General features: G+C 42.1%; 1 protein-coding gene across 6 annotated transcripts in view; it reads right to left on the bottom strand.

Moving 5' to 3' along the window:
- Positions 1 to 2,659: 2,659 nt before the first annotated feature.
- Positions 2,660 to 19,372, bottom strand: part of LOC114664750 (cyclic GMP-AMP synthase-like) — a 53,181-nt gene continuing 36,468 nt past the window's right edge. For 3 of the 6 annotated variants that reach the window (XM_051919026.1, XM_051919027.1, XM_051919025.1), the window contains one exon: positions 2,660 to 4,163. In XM_051919026.1, the coding sequence (XP_051774986.1) occupies positions 3,141 to 4,163 (1,023 nt within the window). In that variant the 3' untranslated portion in view covers positions 2,660 to 3,140. Of the gene's footprint in view, positions 4,419 to 9,863; positions 10,018 to 19,372 lie in introns of those variants that run through there. The other 3 variants (XM_051919023.1, XM_051919024.1, XM_028818995.2) reach the window with 2 other exon arrangements.

Here is a 19,372-nt window from a genome sequence, read left to right as displayed (position 1 = left end):
TACAGCTGATATTTTTGTACCTTATGTTGTTTTTTCAACCAAATCCTTGCTTTCTCTGTACCACCTTTCTTTTTTCTTTTACCTCTGGTGTCCATTGTAAAACAGTTTAATGCAGCAAACAGGTTAAGCAAATGGTTGGGTGGATGGATAGTTTTAACTTCTCACTCATCTGATCGTACCATTTGGAGAGGGGAGGCCCTGCTTTTCCCTGAGAATGGACACCTGCACACAAAGCAGGCTTATTACCACTTGGGAGAGATTTACTAAAAGCTTGTGCATTTATGAATATTTGAAAGGGTGTTGCAACGAGTAGCGGGCACCAACAAGCTCCAAACCCCAGACCTAATAATGTCCAACACAATCATGGGTTAAAATAATGGATTTTTAATCCACCAAGCACCAAATACCATAAAATACGGATAATAATTATACAAAACAATGACTCTTTTCCTCTCCTTCCGTGTCCAGTTGAGTGTTAACAACATAAGGCAGTGGGCTTCTTTTATGCTGGGCCCAGAACAGCTCCCAGTTACACAACATGACTTGTGGAGAGTACTTCCTGGTTGTTTGAGAATCAGAGTAGTCCTTCCCTCATCAGCGCCCTCTTGTGGCACCCAGGATTGCACTTCTGGACTCCAGTTGGCACCTAATGTATGGGGGATGGAACTGCTCCTGGCCTCCGGCTTCTGCTTGTCCATCCCCTGGCACCTTCTGTCTTGTCTAGATGTCATTCAATCATCCAGCCGGAATGCCAGTCTGTCCTACATGGTACTCACAGTGTACACGGCCCCTCAACAGGCCCAGAGGCATCACCAGCCCACCAGCAGATCTCCCAGTATTCCTGATGGCCACTAAGCCCTTGCATTGATGTGGCCACATAGAAGAAAATTCCTCCTCCATAGCCAAAGGGGCTCGACAGTGTCTATATTTTTTGTGGACACTGAAGAGAGTGAGCACCACCCACCAATTCTCACCACATTTAACTGTAATATTTTGGACTGCAGCACACTACAGTGGATAGTGAGAGCGGCTGAGGTTATCGGTGCACCTCTACCTCCCTTGAAAGACATTTACCATACCCGCTGCAGTAACAGAGCCAGTAATATTGTGAAGGACCATTCCCAACCGTTGCATGGACTCTTCTACCTTCTGGCAAGCAGTATCAAAGTCTCTGCTGTGTTTCTGCAAGACTTGAGTAACAGTTTTATGCCGCAGGCCATCAGAATTCTGAATGCACAAAAATGTGTACTTCCTGTCTAACTGACTGTCATTCCAGTGTCCTATCTCACTTTATGCCTTATACACTTATATTATACTTTAGACTTTTTCAACAGCACCTGCACTTTAGCTCCTGTTTACTGTCACAACAGGTACACTTATGTCCTATTCTATGCTTTTGATAACCTAATAACTTACCAATTACTCAATGTGGTTCAATGTTTCAATTTGCTGCTGTATAATATTATACTTATGGTGCAATACTGCTTATTCTAGAAGGTTTAAACCCTTTCCACAGTATACTGTTATAAGGTTGTATTGTCTATTTAATATATTGTTCTGCTGCACTTTGTTGTTTGTTGCTACTTGTTGCACCGTGCCTTATGGAGACACATTGTCTCATCTCATATTGTACAAGTAGACAGCTGCTGATGACAACAAAGTAACCTTGATACCTTGAACTAGGTCCCAAACATCCATCATCAAGTTTTTTTAAAATCTAGCTCTGGTTAGAGGAAACATTGAACACAATGCAAGAGCCCACACTGAACACACTTCTAGTCCATCGGAGGGTGCACACACACACACACACACACACACACACACACACACACACACACAATCAAATTCACACATATATACAGACCAGTTTCAAGTTTCTGCTAAAAGAAAAAAATAGGAGAAGAGGAGAACCCTGGGAGAATTTGCAAATTGCAAAGGGACAGAGACGGGGCCGAGAGTTGAACTGAGTCTCCTGGAGCTGTGTGCCCTTTTCCCCTGTGATGGACGACCGGCTATGGACTCCGGTCGCCACCCCCAGGCCGCTAGGAGGAGCCTTCCGGACAGCAGGATGGTGCCCCGACTTCCAGCAGGGCCTCATGGACTTTGTAGTTTATACACACAGCCCTGCTGGATACCTTGGGGGCCACCGGGAGTCGCTGTAGGGGGGCTAGTGGGCTCTTGCGTGCCCTATAACCCGGGAGTGCGTCACAGTCATGTGACTGGAGGAAACAACGTGCTCCCGGGATGAAGAAGAGGACTGTTTGCCCTGACCCGGAAGGAAACGGACTTGTGGGTTGTGCCAGGAACCACTTCCGGGTCAGGGGATATAAAAGGACTGTGGGAAGCCCAGTACACTGAGCTGAGCTGGGAGGTAGGAGGGCAAAGTGTCTGGGAGTGGAGGATTGTATTGTTTATTGAGAATAGTTGTAGTTATATGAGTGTGGTGTAGAGAGTGCTTTGTGCACCGTTTAATAACAAAATAAATAGTTATTATACTTTCACCTGGTCATCAGAGTGGTACCTGAGGGTTCAAGAGGTGGACAAAGGGCATATTTGCTACACCCTACACTGAAAAGAATCGGCGTAAATCAAATCTTCATGTTCAAATGGCAGAATCCTGTTAAACTTGACTTAGACATAACTCTGAAATGACTCCATGTTGTAATTATTTTAAATATTTATTTTGAAAGCAAGAGCAACTTCACAATGAAACAAGAGATTGTTTGAAACTTCAGAAATGTTTTTCTGTAAGCATGCACTCTAATTCAAATGTTCTTCCTGAATTTAAGTCTAACAATGTTTTATAATCTTATTGGATTATACAGTATAAGATACAGATGGAGTGACAGGAATCTTCATGAATAGGTGATTGCGCTTTAACAATGAGAGCAAGTTCAATGAGCTCTACATAGACTAAAAGTCATACTCAATACTTTATCTGATCACACACCTCTAAATTTCATCCAGAGAAATCAGCTGGTTTTGGCCTGATTAGCATTGTGCCTGGTCCTCTGTATTCATTTGCGAGGACATGGTTATTGTGATTCTGTTCACCATTACGATCTTAACAAAGGTAATGTCTACAGTGCTGTGCGGTTTCTGTCCTTCCACAGACGTTTAGGCTTTTAGTTCATCCAAGTTTAATATTGCAAGTGATACTGCAGGACTGAATCAAAGTTATTATGGATGTAAAGCAGCCTCAACCTGATCTGTTCCAAAGTTGTTGAACTCACTTCTTTCAGTAAATTTGTGTTATCCTTATATATGTGCTGGAGATGCCGTTGCCTCATACACTCAGCCAGATACCGGAGGAGATTCTTCACTCGGTCCTCCAAGTCCTCATTCTTCCAGATGTCTTGGTCGCTTCGCCATGCCTGGTAAAGAAATGCCGTCTTCAGGTAGTAAGAAGGACAGCTGGAGCTCAGGTGAGAGGTTGGACACATTTTCTTATCATTTTCCCTCAGGTACTTTAGGATCTTCAGACACTTGAAGTAACAGTAGTTGGGTGACAGACTTTGAAAGAAAGCCTTCTCATGAGTGGAAAAGGAAAACCTCCATGCAGCTTCTCCAAGGCGTGAGGTCATCTTTGCCACAAGGTAGGCATCTTCATATTGTACAGCAGGCACTAGGTCAATATTCACCTCCTTTCCAAGCCAGTCAAAAACAAGAGTCCTTGCAGGGCCACTTGTCCGAAATCTGAAATTATATCCAGGGAAGTGCTTTGCCAGCTCAAGCAGAGTTCGAGCACACATGGACTGGAACCACCGCTGGATCTTTCCGGCAGACAGCACATAGCCATGCGAACCAAATCTAATACAGAACTTCTCTTTGAAGTCTGAAGTATCTCTACCCCAAACTGTAGCACTTTGAAACTGTATCCTACCCGACTCTTCAATCTGAATGAGTCCAAAGCAAGCTGGAACGTTGTGATCATCATCAGAGACGATAATCTGGCGAAATCTAACCTGAATTGGAACCATGAAGTCAAACTCCACCTCTGGCTTGACTTTCACACCTTCAAAACCACTGCCAGTGCCAATGGGCTCTTCATTTATCTTGGGGTCTCCTTGTCTCACGTGCTTCTGGATCAGTTTCAGGATAGTGGTGACCACATCTTCTGCCTTTGATTTGTAAGGGTCAAGCTCTCTCTTACTAAAATCCACCTTGTCCTGATAAAGCTTCTTTAACATGTGAAGAGTGGGCGTCTCGTTGCTGTCTCTTTGGCGAACAGCAGCAGTAACTCCAGCTGCAATTGCTGCTACAGCTCCAGCAGCAAGCAAAGGGATGGCGGCAATCCAGTGGACATTCTCCATGATCAGATCTCATTCACCAGTAGCACAGGCGTGGTCTGAATACACGAACACCTGTCAGTCTGTCCTGTAGTCACTCAGAAGCATAGGTAACGTCCTTCTTGTGGGCTACAGAACAAAAAATGAACAGAAGGAGCCATTATTATACAGTGTTTCACTCTCCCTAACATGATATTAGAAAAGGAGAGTCGTCCAATAATAATTAATAATACATTTTATTTATATAGCACCTTTCCCATGCTCAATGGCACTTGAGAATACATGACTTTACAATGAATCTTTCACAGTAATTTGTACACTATGTTTCATTGTTTTATTCATTTAGGTGCATTCAGACATAATACAATAAGCACCCACGGAAATCGCCACGTCTGTTTGTCTGTCTGTCTGCATGAAACAACTCCGCTCTCAGCAAACCGATTTTGTTGAAATTTGGCACACTAATTCTGCAAGTAAATTTCGTGGGAAAGGTACATTTTTGTTGAGATATCTCAAACAGGGCATGTTGTACAACTTTTTGAAATTTTTGAAACGCATTGGCAGGATTTTCAAATTCGCATGCTTTAAAACAGAGAAACATTCTTTGTGGTTTCAATTACAGATAAGTTGACTGTTTCAAATTGAAATTGAGAGTTAAAAGTCTGACTAGCATAAGAATTTGTCGTATGCCACAACAGGACATGAGATATGTAGTTATGAAGCATCCTACTCCCAGTCCCAGCAAAGACCAGGAGGTCGCAAGAATGAATGATGTCACGATTTTATTGCCCCCCACCCCACCCCACCAAAAATTGGCACTCATGATGACATTTTGCAGTTTTCTGATGCTAGCACTAAACAAAAGTGGGAAATCCACCCATCCATCCATCTATTTTCCAACCCGCTGAAACCATACACAGGGTCACGGGGGTCTGCTGGAGCCAATCCCAGCCAACACAGGGCACAAGGCAGGAACCAATCCCGGGCAGGGTGCCAACCCACCGCAGAAGTGGGAAATCAGGAAGCTAAAAAAAAAAAAAAAAAGAGTATAACATAAGTAAGAAAAAATTCTAAAAGACGAAGCGGTCTGCAGGCTGTATCGTCAATCTCTTCATCTTTTTAATGTGTCATCAAGAGAAGTTAAAGTTAGCTGAAGACCAAGATAATATTAGCATCAAAGCAGAACCTTTACTAGCAAAACGCTAATGAGGAGCACCAGAACCAAAGTCACTCTTAAACATCTTCACCACCAGTTCCAAGGACATTAGGGTGATAATGATGACAGTTCTTGGTGTGAGAGCACAACTGACCCAGTGTTTTGAACTGATGGACTCTTATTGAGAGGGGTGTGTGAGCGTTTCACTATTGGCATTTTCACTATCCAGTATCAGTGAGAGACGAGGGCCTTGGCAACTGGTTTTAGCTCTTCAGGATGGCACAGGTATGCCAGCGGCAGCACGGTACACTGCACATCTGCACACTTGAGCTCCATACTATAATTGCTTTACCATGGACAGCCTCAGTTATTTCCCATTTTGTGTAAATGCAGAAGGGTTATCTCTAAGTTTTTACTGAACTTAGTTTATTATTGCGTTTTTCACAAATTGCCAGCTATTCATGTCAACCTAATACAAATTATCTTTGGGTAAATGACGTAGCATGTGCTCTCTATTTAGCTCCTATAAGTTATCAGATTGTGTTTGATGTTCTACAAATACAAATAAACATTGGCATTTAATTGAATAATGCATTTTCATTGGCCATGTCTATGGTTTGGTTCCAGCTAGCTGCGAGGATTTGGGAGAGGGGAGCCTTCAGCGTCTTGTCAGGCCCAGAAGCCTGTTGAGTTGGCATCGGTCCCTGCATTAATTTTCAAGCCCATATTTCTGATACCTAATTTGGAATTATCTTAAATACAGGAGACCCTGCCAAAATGGTCCAAATTGTTGTTTCTGAGCCTCACTTTGCATTTTTATTATGATGACTTGTTGGAAAGATATGCCTACATACTTAAGAAAAGTAGGTTTGTACGCACTAGACGTGTTATGTTTTTAAAAAAGGATGCTCTTTGTTTCCAATACTTTTACTGCTTCTTGAAAGCTGAAATGTCTTTAAGATTCCATTTTTTTAATAAAGAGTCGGTTTGATCTTCTGCTGCACTTGGTCCTGCGTGCCAAGAGTTCTCCATACTCACTGTATTCAGTTCAGTTGATCAGTTTGGATCATAAATGAATGATAATGCGTATGTGTGATTAACAGAAAAGAAAGGTGTCTCTCTGTCTTTTATTGGTTTTTTTTTCATGATCTTCAAACAAGAAATTGCTTTACTTTATTTGCATTACTTTAATTGTAAATCAGTATTATTTTTTTACTGAAATTACAAACTGCAAAACCAATCAGCCCATAAAAGCAAATACGTGCTGCAGCAGGCTCTGTAAATCTTTGTTTTCTGCTGAGCTGCACTTGTGTTTGGGGGCTCAGGTGAGGAGCAGTAAGTGAGTGTAAGATCATGAAAGTGAAGACTAAAGTTCTGTTCAGCAATTTAATTTTACATATTCAAATTATTATTGAGTTACATAAAATAATGTTTTTAAATCATGGCTGTGCCACGGGGAGCCTAAGTCCATTGCGCTGGACCACCCACACTGGGCCAATTTGGAATCGACAATTAACCCAACGCATTAAACTTGGGGAACGTAGGTGAAAACCTCACACGAACACGGGGAGATCATGAAAACTCCACCATAATAGGGCACGGGACACTGGATCTATGAAGAACACACTTAAAAATGAAGAGTGGCTCTTCAGAGCAATGACATTGGGGAAACATTTTTAAGTTCCCAAAAGACCCATCCACATGAAGGATCCAGAGAGATCTTTTATTTATTTGGATCTGCAACAGGCTCCATACATTAAACAAACATGAATAGATGGTAACAGATTTGTGAAACACCAGTGGGCTCGTGATTTTAAAAGGACTCTTGCTGCATACGTACAGGAACAGAGGATACTGTAGGTCCAGCAGCCCAGCATACACTCTTAAAAATGAAGGTGCCAGAGTGGTTCTTCAGAGTGATGCCACAGGGGGAACCATTTTTGGCTCTAAAAAGACCCAGCCACATGAAGGTTCCAGAAAGTGTCTTTATTTATTGAAATACATAACAGGTTCCAAACCGTAAATAATCATGAATAGATAGTAACAGATTTGTGAAGTACCAATGGGTCAGGATTTTAAAAGGACTCTCACTGCATACATACAGGAGCACAGGTTTTCTTAACCTGACAATTTCCTGCTAGATAGCCTTCTAATCATTACAGAATTTAGGACTTCTTCTACATGTTAGGAAGTTTTTCAAAGCACAAAGAAGCAACTTCAAATGCAAACAACCCATCACAGAATAAAATGGGGCTTTGTCCAGCAATCGTTCTACAAGGAACCACACAACCCAGTAAAGAACCATAAAGTGCCATTAAAGAACCAGCATTTTTAAGAGTATACATTAAGGATGTTGGGGGTTTTTTTCCACATATTGGGAATTTTTTCAAAGCACCAAGAACCAACTTCACATGCAAAGAATCCATTCCAGATTGAAATGGTATTTTGTCAAGCAATGGAGTCACAAGGAACCACAAAATATAAATAACTAGTGACATTAAACAACCATCACTTTTAAGAGTGTAAAACCATGCCATACACCAATTATTTTTGCAGTGTACAAAGCCTAACTAAATAGTTATTGGAAACACAAATACCATAGGATTTGATTGTACTATTTTATTTTACTGTTTTCATATTTATTATAGTTTAAACAGAACACAGCCTTCTCCAGATGTAGATTTTTCATTCCAATGTCCAACCTGAACAAACTGTAAATCCTTTAGAAAAAGCAGACCACACCTTCGTATCCAGTGCTGTTTTACGGTTTTCTTATCATTCAGTGACTCAGTCATGTCTTTGTTCTCCCCTTCCTTTTGTTCGGATTAACCATTAATCAAAATAAGCATGTACTTAGGGCATCAAGAGAAGGGGGGGCACCACAGAAATTTTCCATTGCAAGATTTACCATGGACCATATGGTGCCACACTGCAAATGGTGCAGCTGATCCGGGTTCTACAAAACGGTGCTCCCATATTAGATGAAAAAATTACATGCTTATATATACAATAATAAAAGAATAAAACAGTAATAACAGAGGCAGGCTGCAGGTCTTATCTCTACTAAGTATAGAAGCAGATGTGTTACATAAGGCTAGTTTTGAGGATCTGATCAAAGACTTTGCAATTAGAAAAAGTTAAGTGAAAACTTTTGAAATATAAATAAAGCTGAAGTATACAAAAATAAAGATTATTTTCCATCTTACTGTAAGTTTTGTTTCATTAAGAAAATTATTTTATGTTTTATTGTTGTTTATATTTTGAATTTGATATATACAGGGCACCAGAATCTTTTAAGTGCTTAGGGCCTCTAAAGGTCTTAATGCGGCCCTGCGTTCTCGAAACTGGACCAGTAATCCAGTTTGGTTCTTCTATTTAAAGTGTCAAATTTATATTTACAGATTTTCTGTCTCCGAATCTACAATAAATTTCTCTCTTTTTCAAGTACAGTATATGGTTTATTTTATGATTTTTATCTGTTCTGCAGCAGCGGGCACTCCTGGCACTTTAATCTATTTTTAGTTGGTTTTTTTTTTCGTTTATTTTATTGATTTATTTTTGCAGGTTTCCATTTATATGGGCCTTGAGCTGGAGGATGACCTGACCTGGAGCTCCAACAGAAAAAGGCACAGCAGAGACTGCAGAGAGAATCCTCAGAAAGAACCATCTCCCCAAAAATCTGCTCCTTGCCTTTTATCACTATTCCATCAAGAGTGTGCTCACGTAAGGACTGTGTGTGTGGTACAGCAGCTGCACTCCGTCAGAAAGAAAGGCTCTCCACAGGATCGTCAGGACAGCGGAGAGAACCAGGACCGTTCTTACACAGGAAAACTACCCACTGCCAAGGGGGCCCCGCCGGGCGCTTTTTTTAACCAAATGGCCAACAACTTACAGGTCCATATATTTCAGAAGTACAAATTTTCTCTGGTGGCGGAATTATCAATATGGTTACGTGAGAGCAGAGAGGAAACAGTGACGACGACAGGCAGAATCGAGGTGACGGAGTGGCGGGTGGGCACTGATCATCCACCTCGCCTGCCTCCAAACGTCTGCGCAGCAAATCGACCACCCTATAAATAGCGGAAACTGGGAAAATAAAAACCATTCCACGAAGCGACTCGACAGTGCGTGGTTTGCTCCGTCCCTCCATCTGCTCTGCTATAATTATACATGTAGGCTATCTTTTATATACACACACACATTATATATATATATATATATATATATATATATATATATATATATATATATATATATATATATATATATATATATATATATATATATATATATATAATCAGTTGTGCTTTTTGTTTACTCAACACGCTGTAACAGTTTTCTTTGTTCATATTGCGGTTTTATTATTAGTTTATTATAAGTATTTCTTGCAGTTGTAAAGCACAGCATACGGAGCTTACCTTGAGTCGTCAGAAACTCTGAAGACGTTCAGTCTGACCGCCGCCGCTGGTCTTCTGGATGGAATGGGGCGGCCCCACGTTAAGGGCCTGTTAAAAACAGAGGGGTGTCACGTATTCCAAGTAGGCAACACCTCTCAGTTAACTTTAGGGAGGAAACGAAAGTGAAACTTAATGCGTATTTTTTTTAACTCCTAGTTCGTCTGTTGATTTCCGCAAAACGTCGGTTCATTTAGTAGATACAGTATGATAAAATCAACCGAACCGAGACCCTTTAGAAAGAATGCTCACAGCACAGCACCCAAGAAACTCTTTGGCGGTTCGCATGAGGTATGAATGAGTGTCGAGTGTATTTGTAAGTGCTAAGTGTCTGCTGTTGGTAATTTAATTAGCAGAAAGTTAATAAAATAAAACGTAAAAATAAACAGGCACATACTTACAAATGTGACACAATTAGCATAACACAACACACCATCACCAGTCAACCAGAGCAAGCCTGCCGCCTGATCAGGCACTTGACACATGCCTCTCGCACCGAAGTTAAAAAAGAAATAAGAAAACTCTGTAAATGCACTTGTGAGTGGATCGATCAGAACACATACAGAGGCGACATGAAATGAAGAGCAGTGCCCAGTGAGACCGACGATCTAACCAACCCTAATCTTAAACCACAAAAGTGATGCGTTGGGTGAAGCGTCCTCGAGGCACAGTAACTTTTTTTTTTTTTTTTTTTTAATCGATTTTATTGTAATCATTCCATACAAATAGATTAATTTTTACAAAAAACAGGATTGAAAACAAATCAACCCCCACCCATGAGAAAGTGAGCATCGCCAAAAGAGTAAAACTTAAAGCTAGTAAAAATAAGTAAATTGATGAGTTTAATAACTGAATAAAGATAAATGGAGAAGAAAAAGAAATGGGAAGAGAATCTACTTCCTCAGTGCTTTAAGAGCTTAATCTAAAATGTTATTGATTAGATCCTGCCAGGTTTTGAAAAAGTTCTGCACAGATCCTTTAACTGAATATTTGATTTTTTCCAATTTCAAATAATATAAAACATCAGTTACCCACTGACTTAAAAGGGGAGAGTTAGGATTCTTCCAGTTGAGCAAAATAAGTCTGCGTACCAATAGTGTAGTGAAGGCAATCTCAGTTTGTTTGTCTTTCTCCACTTTAAGCCCATCTGGAAGAACACCAAGCACAGCTGTTAGTGTTTTAGGAGGGATTGGGACACCAAGGCTGTCTGAGAGGCATTTAAAGATTTTGGTCCACAATGATGTTAGTTTGGTGCAGGCCCAAAACATGTGACCCAGTGAGGCTGGGACTTGATTGCAGCTTTTGCAGGTTGAATCTTGCCCTGGAAACATTTTGGACAATTTTAAACGAGACAGATGTGCTCGATATATAATTTTGAGTTGAATAATTGTATGCTTTGCGCATATGGAGCTCGAGTGAATTCTCTGCATTGCTCCTTTCCACTTTCCACTCCTTTTCTGATATGTTGAGTGAGAGATCCTTTCCCACTGTCTTCCTGGATCTTTGAAAGGGAGGGACTGTAAAATAATTTTATATATTGCAGAAATGCTGTCTGAGTCCTCAAAACTGAGCAATATTTTTTCCAGCATAGAGGAAGGTGGGAACTGAGGAACATCGGGCAGGTTCTGTTTAAGAAAGTTTCTGATTTGAAGATAGTGGAAGAAATGTGTTGCTGGAAAGTTACATTTGGAGTGTAATTGTTCATAGGATGCAAAGACGTTGTCTATGTAAAGATTTCTAAGTGGTTTAATCCCAAATGTTTTCCAGATATTAAAAACTGCATATGTTTGCAAGGGTTGAAAGAGGTGGTTCTCATGCAGAGGTGCCACAGATAAAAGATTCTCCATCTTAAAATGCTTCCTACATAGGTTCCATATTCTGAGTGAGTGAAGCACAATTGGGTTGCTAGTATATTGGTGATAACCTGCATTTATAGGGGCACAAAGCAGGGAATATGAAGAAGTACTGCAGGATTTTATTTCAATTGCGGACCAAGCTTGTGTAAGTTAATCTATTTGTGTCCAGGTTTTTATAGCTTGTATGTTTGCTGCCCAGTAATAAAACTGAAAGTTAGGTAGAGCCATGCCACCTTCTGTCTTAGGTCTTTGTAGAGTCCCTCTTTGGATACTTGGATGTTTTAAGTTCCAAATAAATGAGGTTATGGTTGAATCTAATTGCTTAAAAATGATTTATTGATGTATGTTGAAATGTTTTGAAATAAAAAGAGAAGCTTAGGAAGGATATTCATCTTAACAACATTAATTCTTCCAGCTAGAGTGAGATGAAGGGTTGACCATCTATGCAAGTCTTGCTTAATTTTTTCCATACAGACAGCGAAATTTTGTTGATGAAGAGCTTTTTGTTTAGATAGATAGATAGATAGATAGATAGATAGATAGATAGATAGATAGATAGATAGATAGATAGATAGATAGATAGATAGATAGATAGATAGATAGATAGATAGATACTTTATTAATCCCAATGGGAAATTCACAAAATAAAAATAGAAAAATAAAAGTAGAAAAGTACACATACACATACAGTCATACACAGAGCTGCTGAAAAGGCTGCCACTCTCGGCGGCGCCGGATGTACTATAGGAAGAAGTTTATGTTACCGACCTCAGGCCTAGGGGAACCTGGGCCAGGTACAAGTCACTGTTGCTACAGGGTGTAGCCACAGCAATATGGTGTAAAGCATAAAAGAAACAGACAGCAGTCCCGAGTCTCAGACCTTACTTCTCTTCTACTTTTATTCTCCTTTTCCCAGAAATATATATATGCTTCAATTTCTGCATAGATGAACATAGTAGTCAGTGAAAACAATGGTGCAACCCAATTTACTCTGTATAACAAATAGTGTAAACACATTTACTTTGAGTACTTGATTAGAAACCAATGTCCCCAGAACTCGTTAATTTTCCAAGGAAGCAGACAGTTCTGTATCCCACATTGTGTGTAGATAAGATACTAAATCAAAGCAGTCTGATTATTCAAAGCAGGTGACTCTTTAGCAAGACAGGTAAATATTTATGTCCTGTAGATAGCCATCAGTAATAACCTGTAGCAGAATTTTCCAGAAATTCTGCCTTTTCTTTAAAACACTGATTTATAGCCCATTACACCAAGCAACACACCGAAATGTCATTTTCTTTAGAATACTGAATTCTAGCCCATTACACTTACGTGTGATGTTTACCCCTAGGTATTTACACTGATCTGCAATGATAAAAGGGAAGGTGTCCATCTAATATTGTATGCTTGAGAATTCACTGGAAAGAGCACAATTTTAGTCAAATTAAATTTGAGACTAGAAGTCTTTTGAAATTCTGTAAGTGCTGTTAAGACTGCAGGCACAGTATTTTGTGGGTCTGATATATACAAAACCATATCATCTGCATATAGAGAAATTTTCTGTTCAAGTCCTTCTCTGGGTAACTTTTGACATTGTGTAAGTGGTGTATGTTAGTCAGACATTCCAAAATGAACATTATTAAGAAATAGTTACAGCAGTTAAGACAGTAGGCACGTGATTTAAGATACGTTAAACTGGAGTTACGTTTATATGATGGCTGCTAGAGAGTAAATACACCACATTGTACATGTTGCATACAATGTGAGAGCGTACAGGTGCAGTTTGTCTCAGAAAGGTGTTCATTTCCAAACCACCAATCCCGCCAGACACTCACCCTCTAACCTCAAACACTTTACGGCCAACAAGAACACACTGTCATAAAATGTACATATTGCAAACATAACATTTCCCACCTCCCCCACCAAATACAGTGACTCCCAGAAAAACATAACATAAGGCTTTTTGTAATTGTACTGAAGTCTTTTTTTTCTCTTTTGTGTGCTTCTTCCAAAACCCAAATGTCATGCTAAAGTCTGTGTGGAGGATTGCCGGCTTCCCAGTCCGGCCCTCACCCCCAGGCTGCTAGGAGGAGCCCTCTGGACAGCATATTCGTGCCCCGAGTCCAGCAGGGCATCATGGACTTTGTAGTTTATATACATAGCCCTGCTGGATACCTTGGGAGCCACCGGGAGTCGCTGTAGGGGGGCTAGTGGGCTCTTGCTTGCCCTATAACCCGGGAGTGCGTCACAGTCACGTGACCGGAAGAAACGACGTACTCCCGGGGTGAAGAAAAGGACTGTTTACCCTGACCCGGAAAGAAAATGGACTTGTGGGTTTTGCCAGGAACCATTTCCGGGTCAGGGGATATAAAAGGACTGTGGGAAGCCCAGTACACTGAGCTGAGCTGGGAGGTAGGGTGGCAAAGTGTCTGGGCGAGGAGGAATTGTAGTATTATTGAGAATTTATTGATTATATGAGTGTGGAGTGGAGGGTGCTTGGTGCACATTATAATAATAAAAATAATAGTATTTATACTTTTACCTGGTGTCTAGAGTGGTACCTGAGGGTGTTAGAGGTGGCTCCACGCCTTAACTGCTACATCTGCTTAACTGTGAAAATCAGTAAGGAAATCTTTGAATCTGGCTGGCTGAGTTCTGACGCGTTCAGGTCTGGAGATGGTTTCAGTCAGAGGTTGCAACACCTCAGGATCCTCAGTCTGCATAGGGACCAATGATCCTGCAGCTGAATCGAGCCACTCTGCTGAAAAACCTGAAGAGTCACAGCTCAGCACTGGTGGTGCAGGTACCTTGCAGAGGCGGCTTGCATGCCATCGGGAACCATCAGCCAGACAAAATGTGGCAGGTCCTAGTTGGCTTATTACTTTAAAAAGGAGAAGACCAAAAAGATTTCAACTTATGCTCTCGATGTGACTTCCAGACCCTGACCCAGCCAGGCTGGCATTTTCACCCGGTGTGACCTGTCAAAATATTGCTTCATTTTATTCTGGCTCTTGGACACATTGTTGTGTATATGCATTGCAGTGGGCAAAGCTGGTTGGGCACACAGACGATCCAGTGGAAGCTGAAGTTCATCCATCCATCCATCCATTTTCCAACCCACTGAATCCGAACACAGGGTCACGGGGGGTCTGCTGTAGCCAATCCCAGCCAACACAGGGCACAAGGCAGGAACCAATCCCGGGCAGGGTGCCAACCCACCGCAGGACACACAGAAACACATCCACACACCAAGCACACACAAGGGCCAATTTAGAATCTCCAATCCACCTAACCTGTATGTCTTTGGACTGTGGGAGGAAACCGGAGCGCCCGGAGGAAACCCACGCAGACACGGGGAGAACATGCAAACTCCACGCAGGGAGGACCCGGGAAGTGAACCTAATGCCATTCTTTAAAGCTTTATTTAGATGCTCTACCACCACCACCACCCCCCCCCCCCCCCCCCCCCCCATTGGCCTGAGGGACCCATTTTACCACTGACAAGGCAAGCAGGGCATTGCTTGACCAGAGCTTCAATATCAGCATCAATCCCAGGCCACCACACAAGGTTGCAACAACGTTGTTTAACATGGACAATACCCAAATGGCCCTCATGTGCCATTGCCCGGACATGTGCTTGGAGAGACCTTGGAGCTACTGTGCAGAGACCACAAGCAACATAGCTTTCATTCCAGCAAGTGAGTTCATCCTTGACACGATGGAATGGTGTCACCTCAGCCGGTACTTGAGTAGGCCACCCCTGCCTGATAAAAGTATGAAGCTGATTGAGCACAGGGTCTTGCTCTGAGGCCTGCTGCAGCTCCTGGAGTGACACCATGGCCTCTAGAGGTGTGTGAAGAAGCTCAACAAGTTCAGGCTCAGCAGAATCAGGGCAGAGAGTCATGGCTGGAGGAGCTGAGAACCGAGACAGTAGGTCAGCCACCACATTGTGGCACCCGGGAGTATACTGAAGTTTAAAATTGTACTGCTGGAGACGCTCTGACCAGTGGTGCAGTCTTAGCGGCCTGTGACCAGAACCAGATATAGAAAGCAGTGCAGTGAGAGCTTGGTGGTCAGTTCAGAGTGTAAATGCACAGCCATACAGATACATGTGCCACCGTTCGCAAGCCCAGATACATGCCAGTGCTTGTCGCTCACTGACTATTTCTGTACACCTGGGCTAAGAGCTCTAGAAGCAAATGCAACAAGTTTCTCAGTCCCCTCCTGAATCTGAGACAGTACAGCCCCAAGAGCAGCTCCAGAGGCATCACAAGTGACTAAGGTGGGACTATTGAGGTCAAAGTGTGTCAGCACAGGCGGTGAAACAAGCTGAGCCTTTAGTAACTGAAACGCCTCTGTGCAGGCTGAAGTCCATGCCCAGGGAACATCTTTCTTCAAAAGTTGACGTAGGGGTGCAGTAGTGGAGGAGTATTGCGGCAGAAAACGTAGATAGTATGCAGTCATACCCAAAAATGAAGCAACCTGTGCTACTGATGTGGGCTCTGGAATTCTCTGAATTGCCTCCGTGTTAGACTGGAGTGGGGTTAAACCATCTGCAGACAGTTGGAAACCCACAAATTCAATTGAAGGTGCAGAAAACACACATTTATCACCGTTAAGAGTGAGATTATGCCTGGCCAGTGCTGAAAACACTCTTTTGAGACGCTCATCATGGGTAGAGGTGGTGGGACCATGAACAACTATATCATCAAGATAAATGACAACCCCTGGAATCCCTGCAAAGATGGTTCACATTATCTTCTGAAAGTAGCTCGGGCCTGGACTGAGTCCAAATGGCAATCTAGTATATCGGAAAACCCCAATGTGAGTGACAAATGCAGTCAGGTCTTGACTGCTGGGATGGAGTGGCACCTGCAGATATCCTTGACAGAGATCTAACTTTGTAAAGAAACGAGATCCATAAAATTGTGTAGTTAGCTCCTCTGATGTTGGCAGAGGGTATTTGTCAGGAATGACTGCCTTGTTTACTGCTCTTAGATTGACACAGATTTGTAGTTCCCTTGACTTTTTTTTTTGCAACAACCAAATTGGAAATCCATGGGGCAGCATTAATAGGTTCTATAATTCCAGCCTTTAGGAGGTGTTGCAGCTCAGCAGATACCCCGTCACAGAAAGCCAGTGGGATGCGGCGTGGTGGCTGGATCATAGGAGGCACAGTGGGATCTAGCAAAGGCTGGTGATGAAAGGAAGAGAGACAGCCAAGTCCATCAAAAAGTGATGGCCACTTCTGTTGCCAAGGGGAGCAGACATTAAGAATTGCAGATCCACTGGTGTCAACAAGGGTAAAACCAAGGCTGTTAAAAGATCCAGGCCTAAGAGGGTTGGCACCACGGAGGGAGACATGGAATGTGAATTGAGGAAGAAACTTAGAACCATAGAGTACTGACAGCTCAACTGAACCCACAATGTCAACCTTTGAGCTGGCATAGCCACAGAGAGTGGTGACTGGAGCAGATAGCTGGAGATCTGAGAAAAACTGCTTCTTAGTCTTTAGATTTAACAGAGACACTGTTGTCTAGTTCTACTGTGCAGGTTTTAAAAGATGTATGCCTAGATGTCACATTATGAATTGTCACAGGCTTTGACAATGCCGAAGCGGAATGGCAAAATTTTCGTGAAGTGATTGGCTTTATTGCAGCACTGGCATATCTGACCCCTGGCAGGGCAGCTCTGCGCTCTCGTAGACTGTGATTTAGAGCCACAATTTCCGCAAAAACGTTGGGGTCTTGGAGGAAGCTGTCGCATAAGCTGCACGCTGGGATTCTCGTTGCTGTTGTCCGAGTCTTCTGTGTATTGCAGCGCTTGAGCCGCGTCTCCTGTCACTGCTGAGGAAGCAGGAGATGTGAAAGAGATCTGATAGAGCAGGATATCTCGATCTGAAATGCAATGTGGATTGCCTGTGATAGACTTAAATCATCGGATTCTAGCAAGAGCTTGCCGCAGGCTGTTAGATTATTAGTGTGCTCAGCCAATTGATCCTTAATAAATTCATCTTGTCTCCGAACTTGCATAAACTGGCTAAACCCCTTAAGCTGGCCACGTATTGGTGAATCAATTCGCCTGCCTGCTGTCGCCGTTTACGAAATAGGAATCGGTGGAGGATAACACTTTGCAAGCAGGAGAAGTACATCTCCAGGAGAGTCACAGCAGCGGAGTATGTGGCTGCGTTCCCCAAAGTATTAAACACGTGCTGTCCCTCCATTCCCAGGCAGTGTAGGAGCAAAGCTCTTTTGCGTGCATCACTTACATTTTGTAAATCAAGAGCCAGGAGGTAAGTTTCAAAAGACTCCAGCCAGCGGAACCAAGGCACTGGAGGCTCTCCAGGCAGGGAAAGAAAGGGAGAAGGTGGTGGAAGTAAAAATTCAGCCATCCTTGTCGCCAAAATGTTGCATACAATGCGACAGCGTAAAGGTACAGTTTGTCTCAGAAAGGCGTTTATTTCCGAACCACCAATCCCGCCAGACACTCACCCTCTAACCTCAAACACTTTACGGCCAACAAGAACACACTGTCATAAAATGTACATATTGCAAACATAACAGTACAGTTAAATGAAACTCACCTGACATGTCAGCTGTCTGTCTGGCTTGCAGCTTTCTGACCACTGCCTCCACAATATCCACAAACCTCAAGAGACTGCACAACACAAAATAGAACAATAGTCAAATACATGGATGCATGATGTTCCTATGTATTTATAAGTTAAGTCGTGTAGCGCACTCGGTTGAGTCCTGCAAATGCTTCCTCCTTTCAAACAGATTCACAATCAATCATTTTTACCTTGTATTGATCAAATTGTTTAATTTTCTGGCCTTTATTTTTTTTTCTTGTTTTGCATTTATTAAAAGTACAGTAATGTCATAATTCCATGTATGAGAAATTAAGAAATATCTGTATTGAGGAAGAAGAGATGAAAAAGAAATAGTATTGCTCTGTTCTCCTCCACCCCATTTTGCCTCTGCAAGTGAGGCAAATCACACTTTGCGAAGACCCTGCCATCTGACATATAAAGAGACAGAGCACATCTAGAGTGAAATAAACCCCCCAGCAGTAGTGCAGAAGAAGTTAAAAACTGAGATATCTTGTCAAGATACAGTGCAAATAAAATAAACCAAAGATATAATCTGAAACAGTCCAAATATAATAAACCAAGTGTATGATGATGTAAAAAACAAAAAAAAAACTGGTCACTTTGCCATAGCCAAAGTGTACATAAAATTGATGGAGGAAATTTCAATATCTCTCTATTATATAGAAAAAATCTTTCGACGCAACAAGACTTTTTAGGAGACGAGACTTTTTGGAAAAGATTTTTTCAAGTCCCGCGAGACAAGAATATCGCCATGAGATTCTTTCAAGTCACACCCTCCTGTGGTATAGCGGGTCCACAGCTCAGATCAAAGGCCACTTTTTAAATGAATAATCGCCGCACTTACGGCTTAGAGAGGGGGCGTGGTAGTGTGGCTGGAGCGGTTCCCGGATGTATTTGTGATGCGAACAGTCCTCACTTAAGTGCACAGGTGAGGAGTCGTCAGCATCCGTAATTGTTGCCGGGAGCTGCTGATTGCCACACCTGATCCATGTCCCCAGAACATA

This window comes from Erpetoichthys calabaricus, chromosome 14 (genome assembly GCF_900747795.2).
Source record: "Erpetoichthys calabaricus chromosome 14, fErpCal1.3, whole genome shotgun sequence".
NCBI lineage: Eukaryota > Metazoa > Chordata > Cladistia > Polypteriformes > Polypteridae > Erpetoichthys > Erpetoichthys calabaricus.
This window is presented reverse-complemented; position numbering and strand designations above follow the sequence as displayed.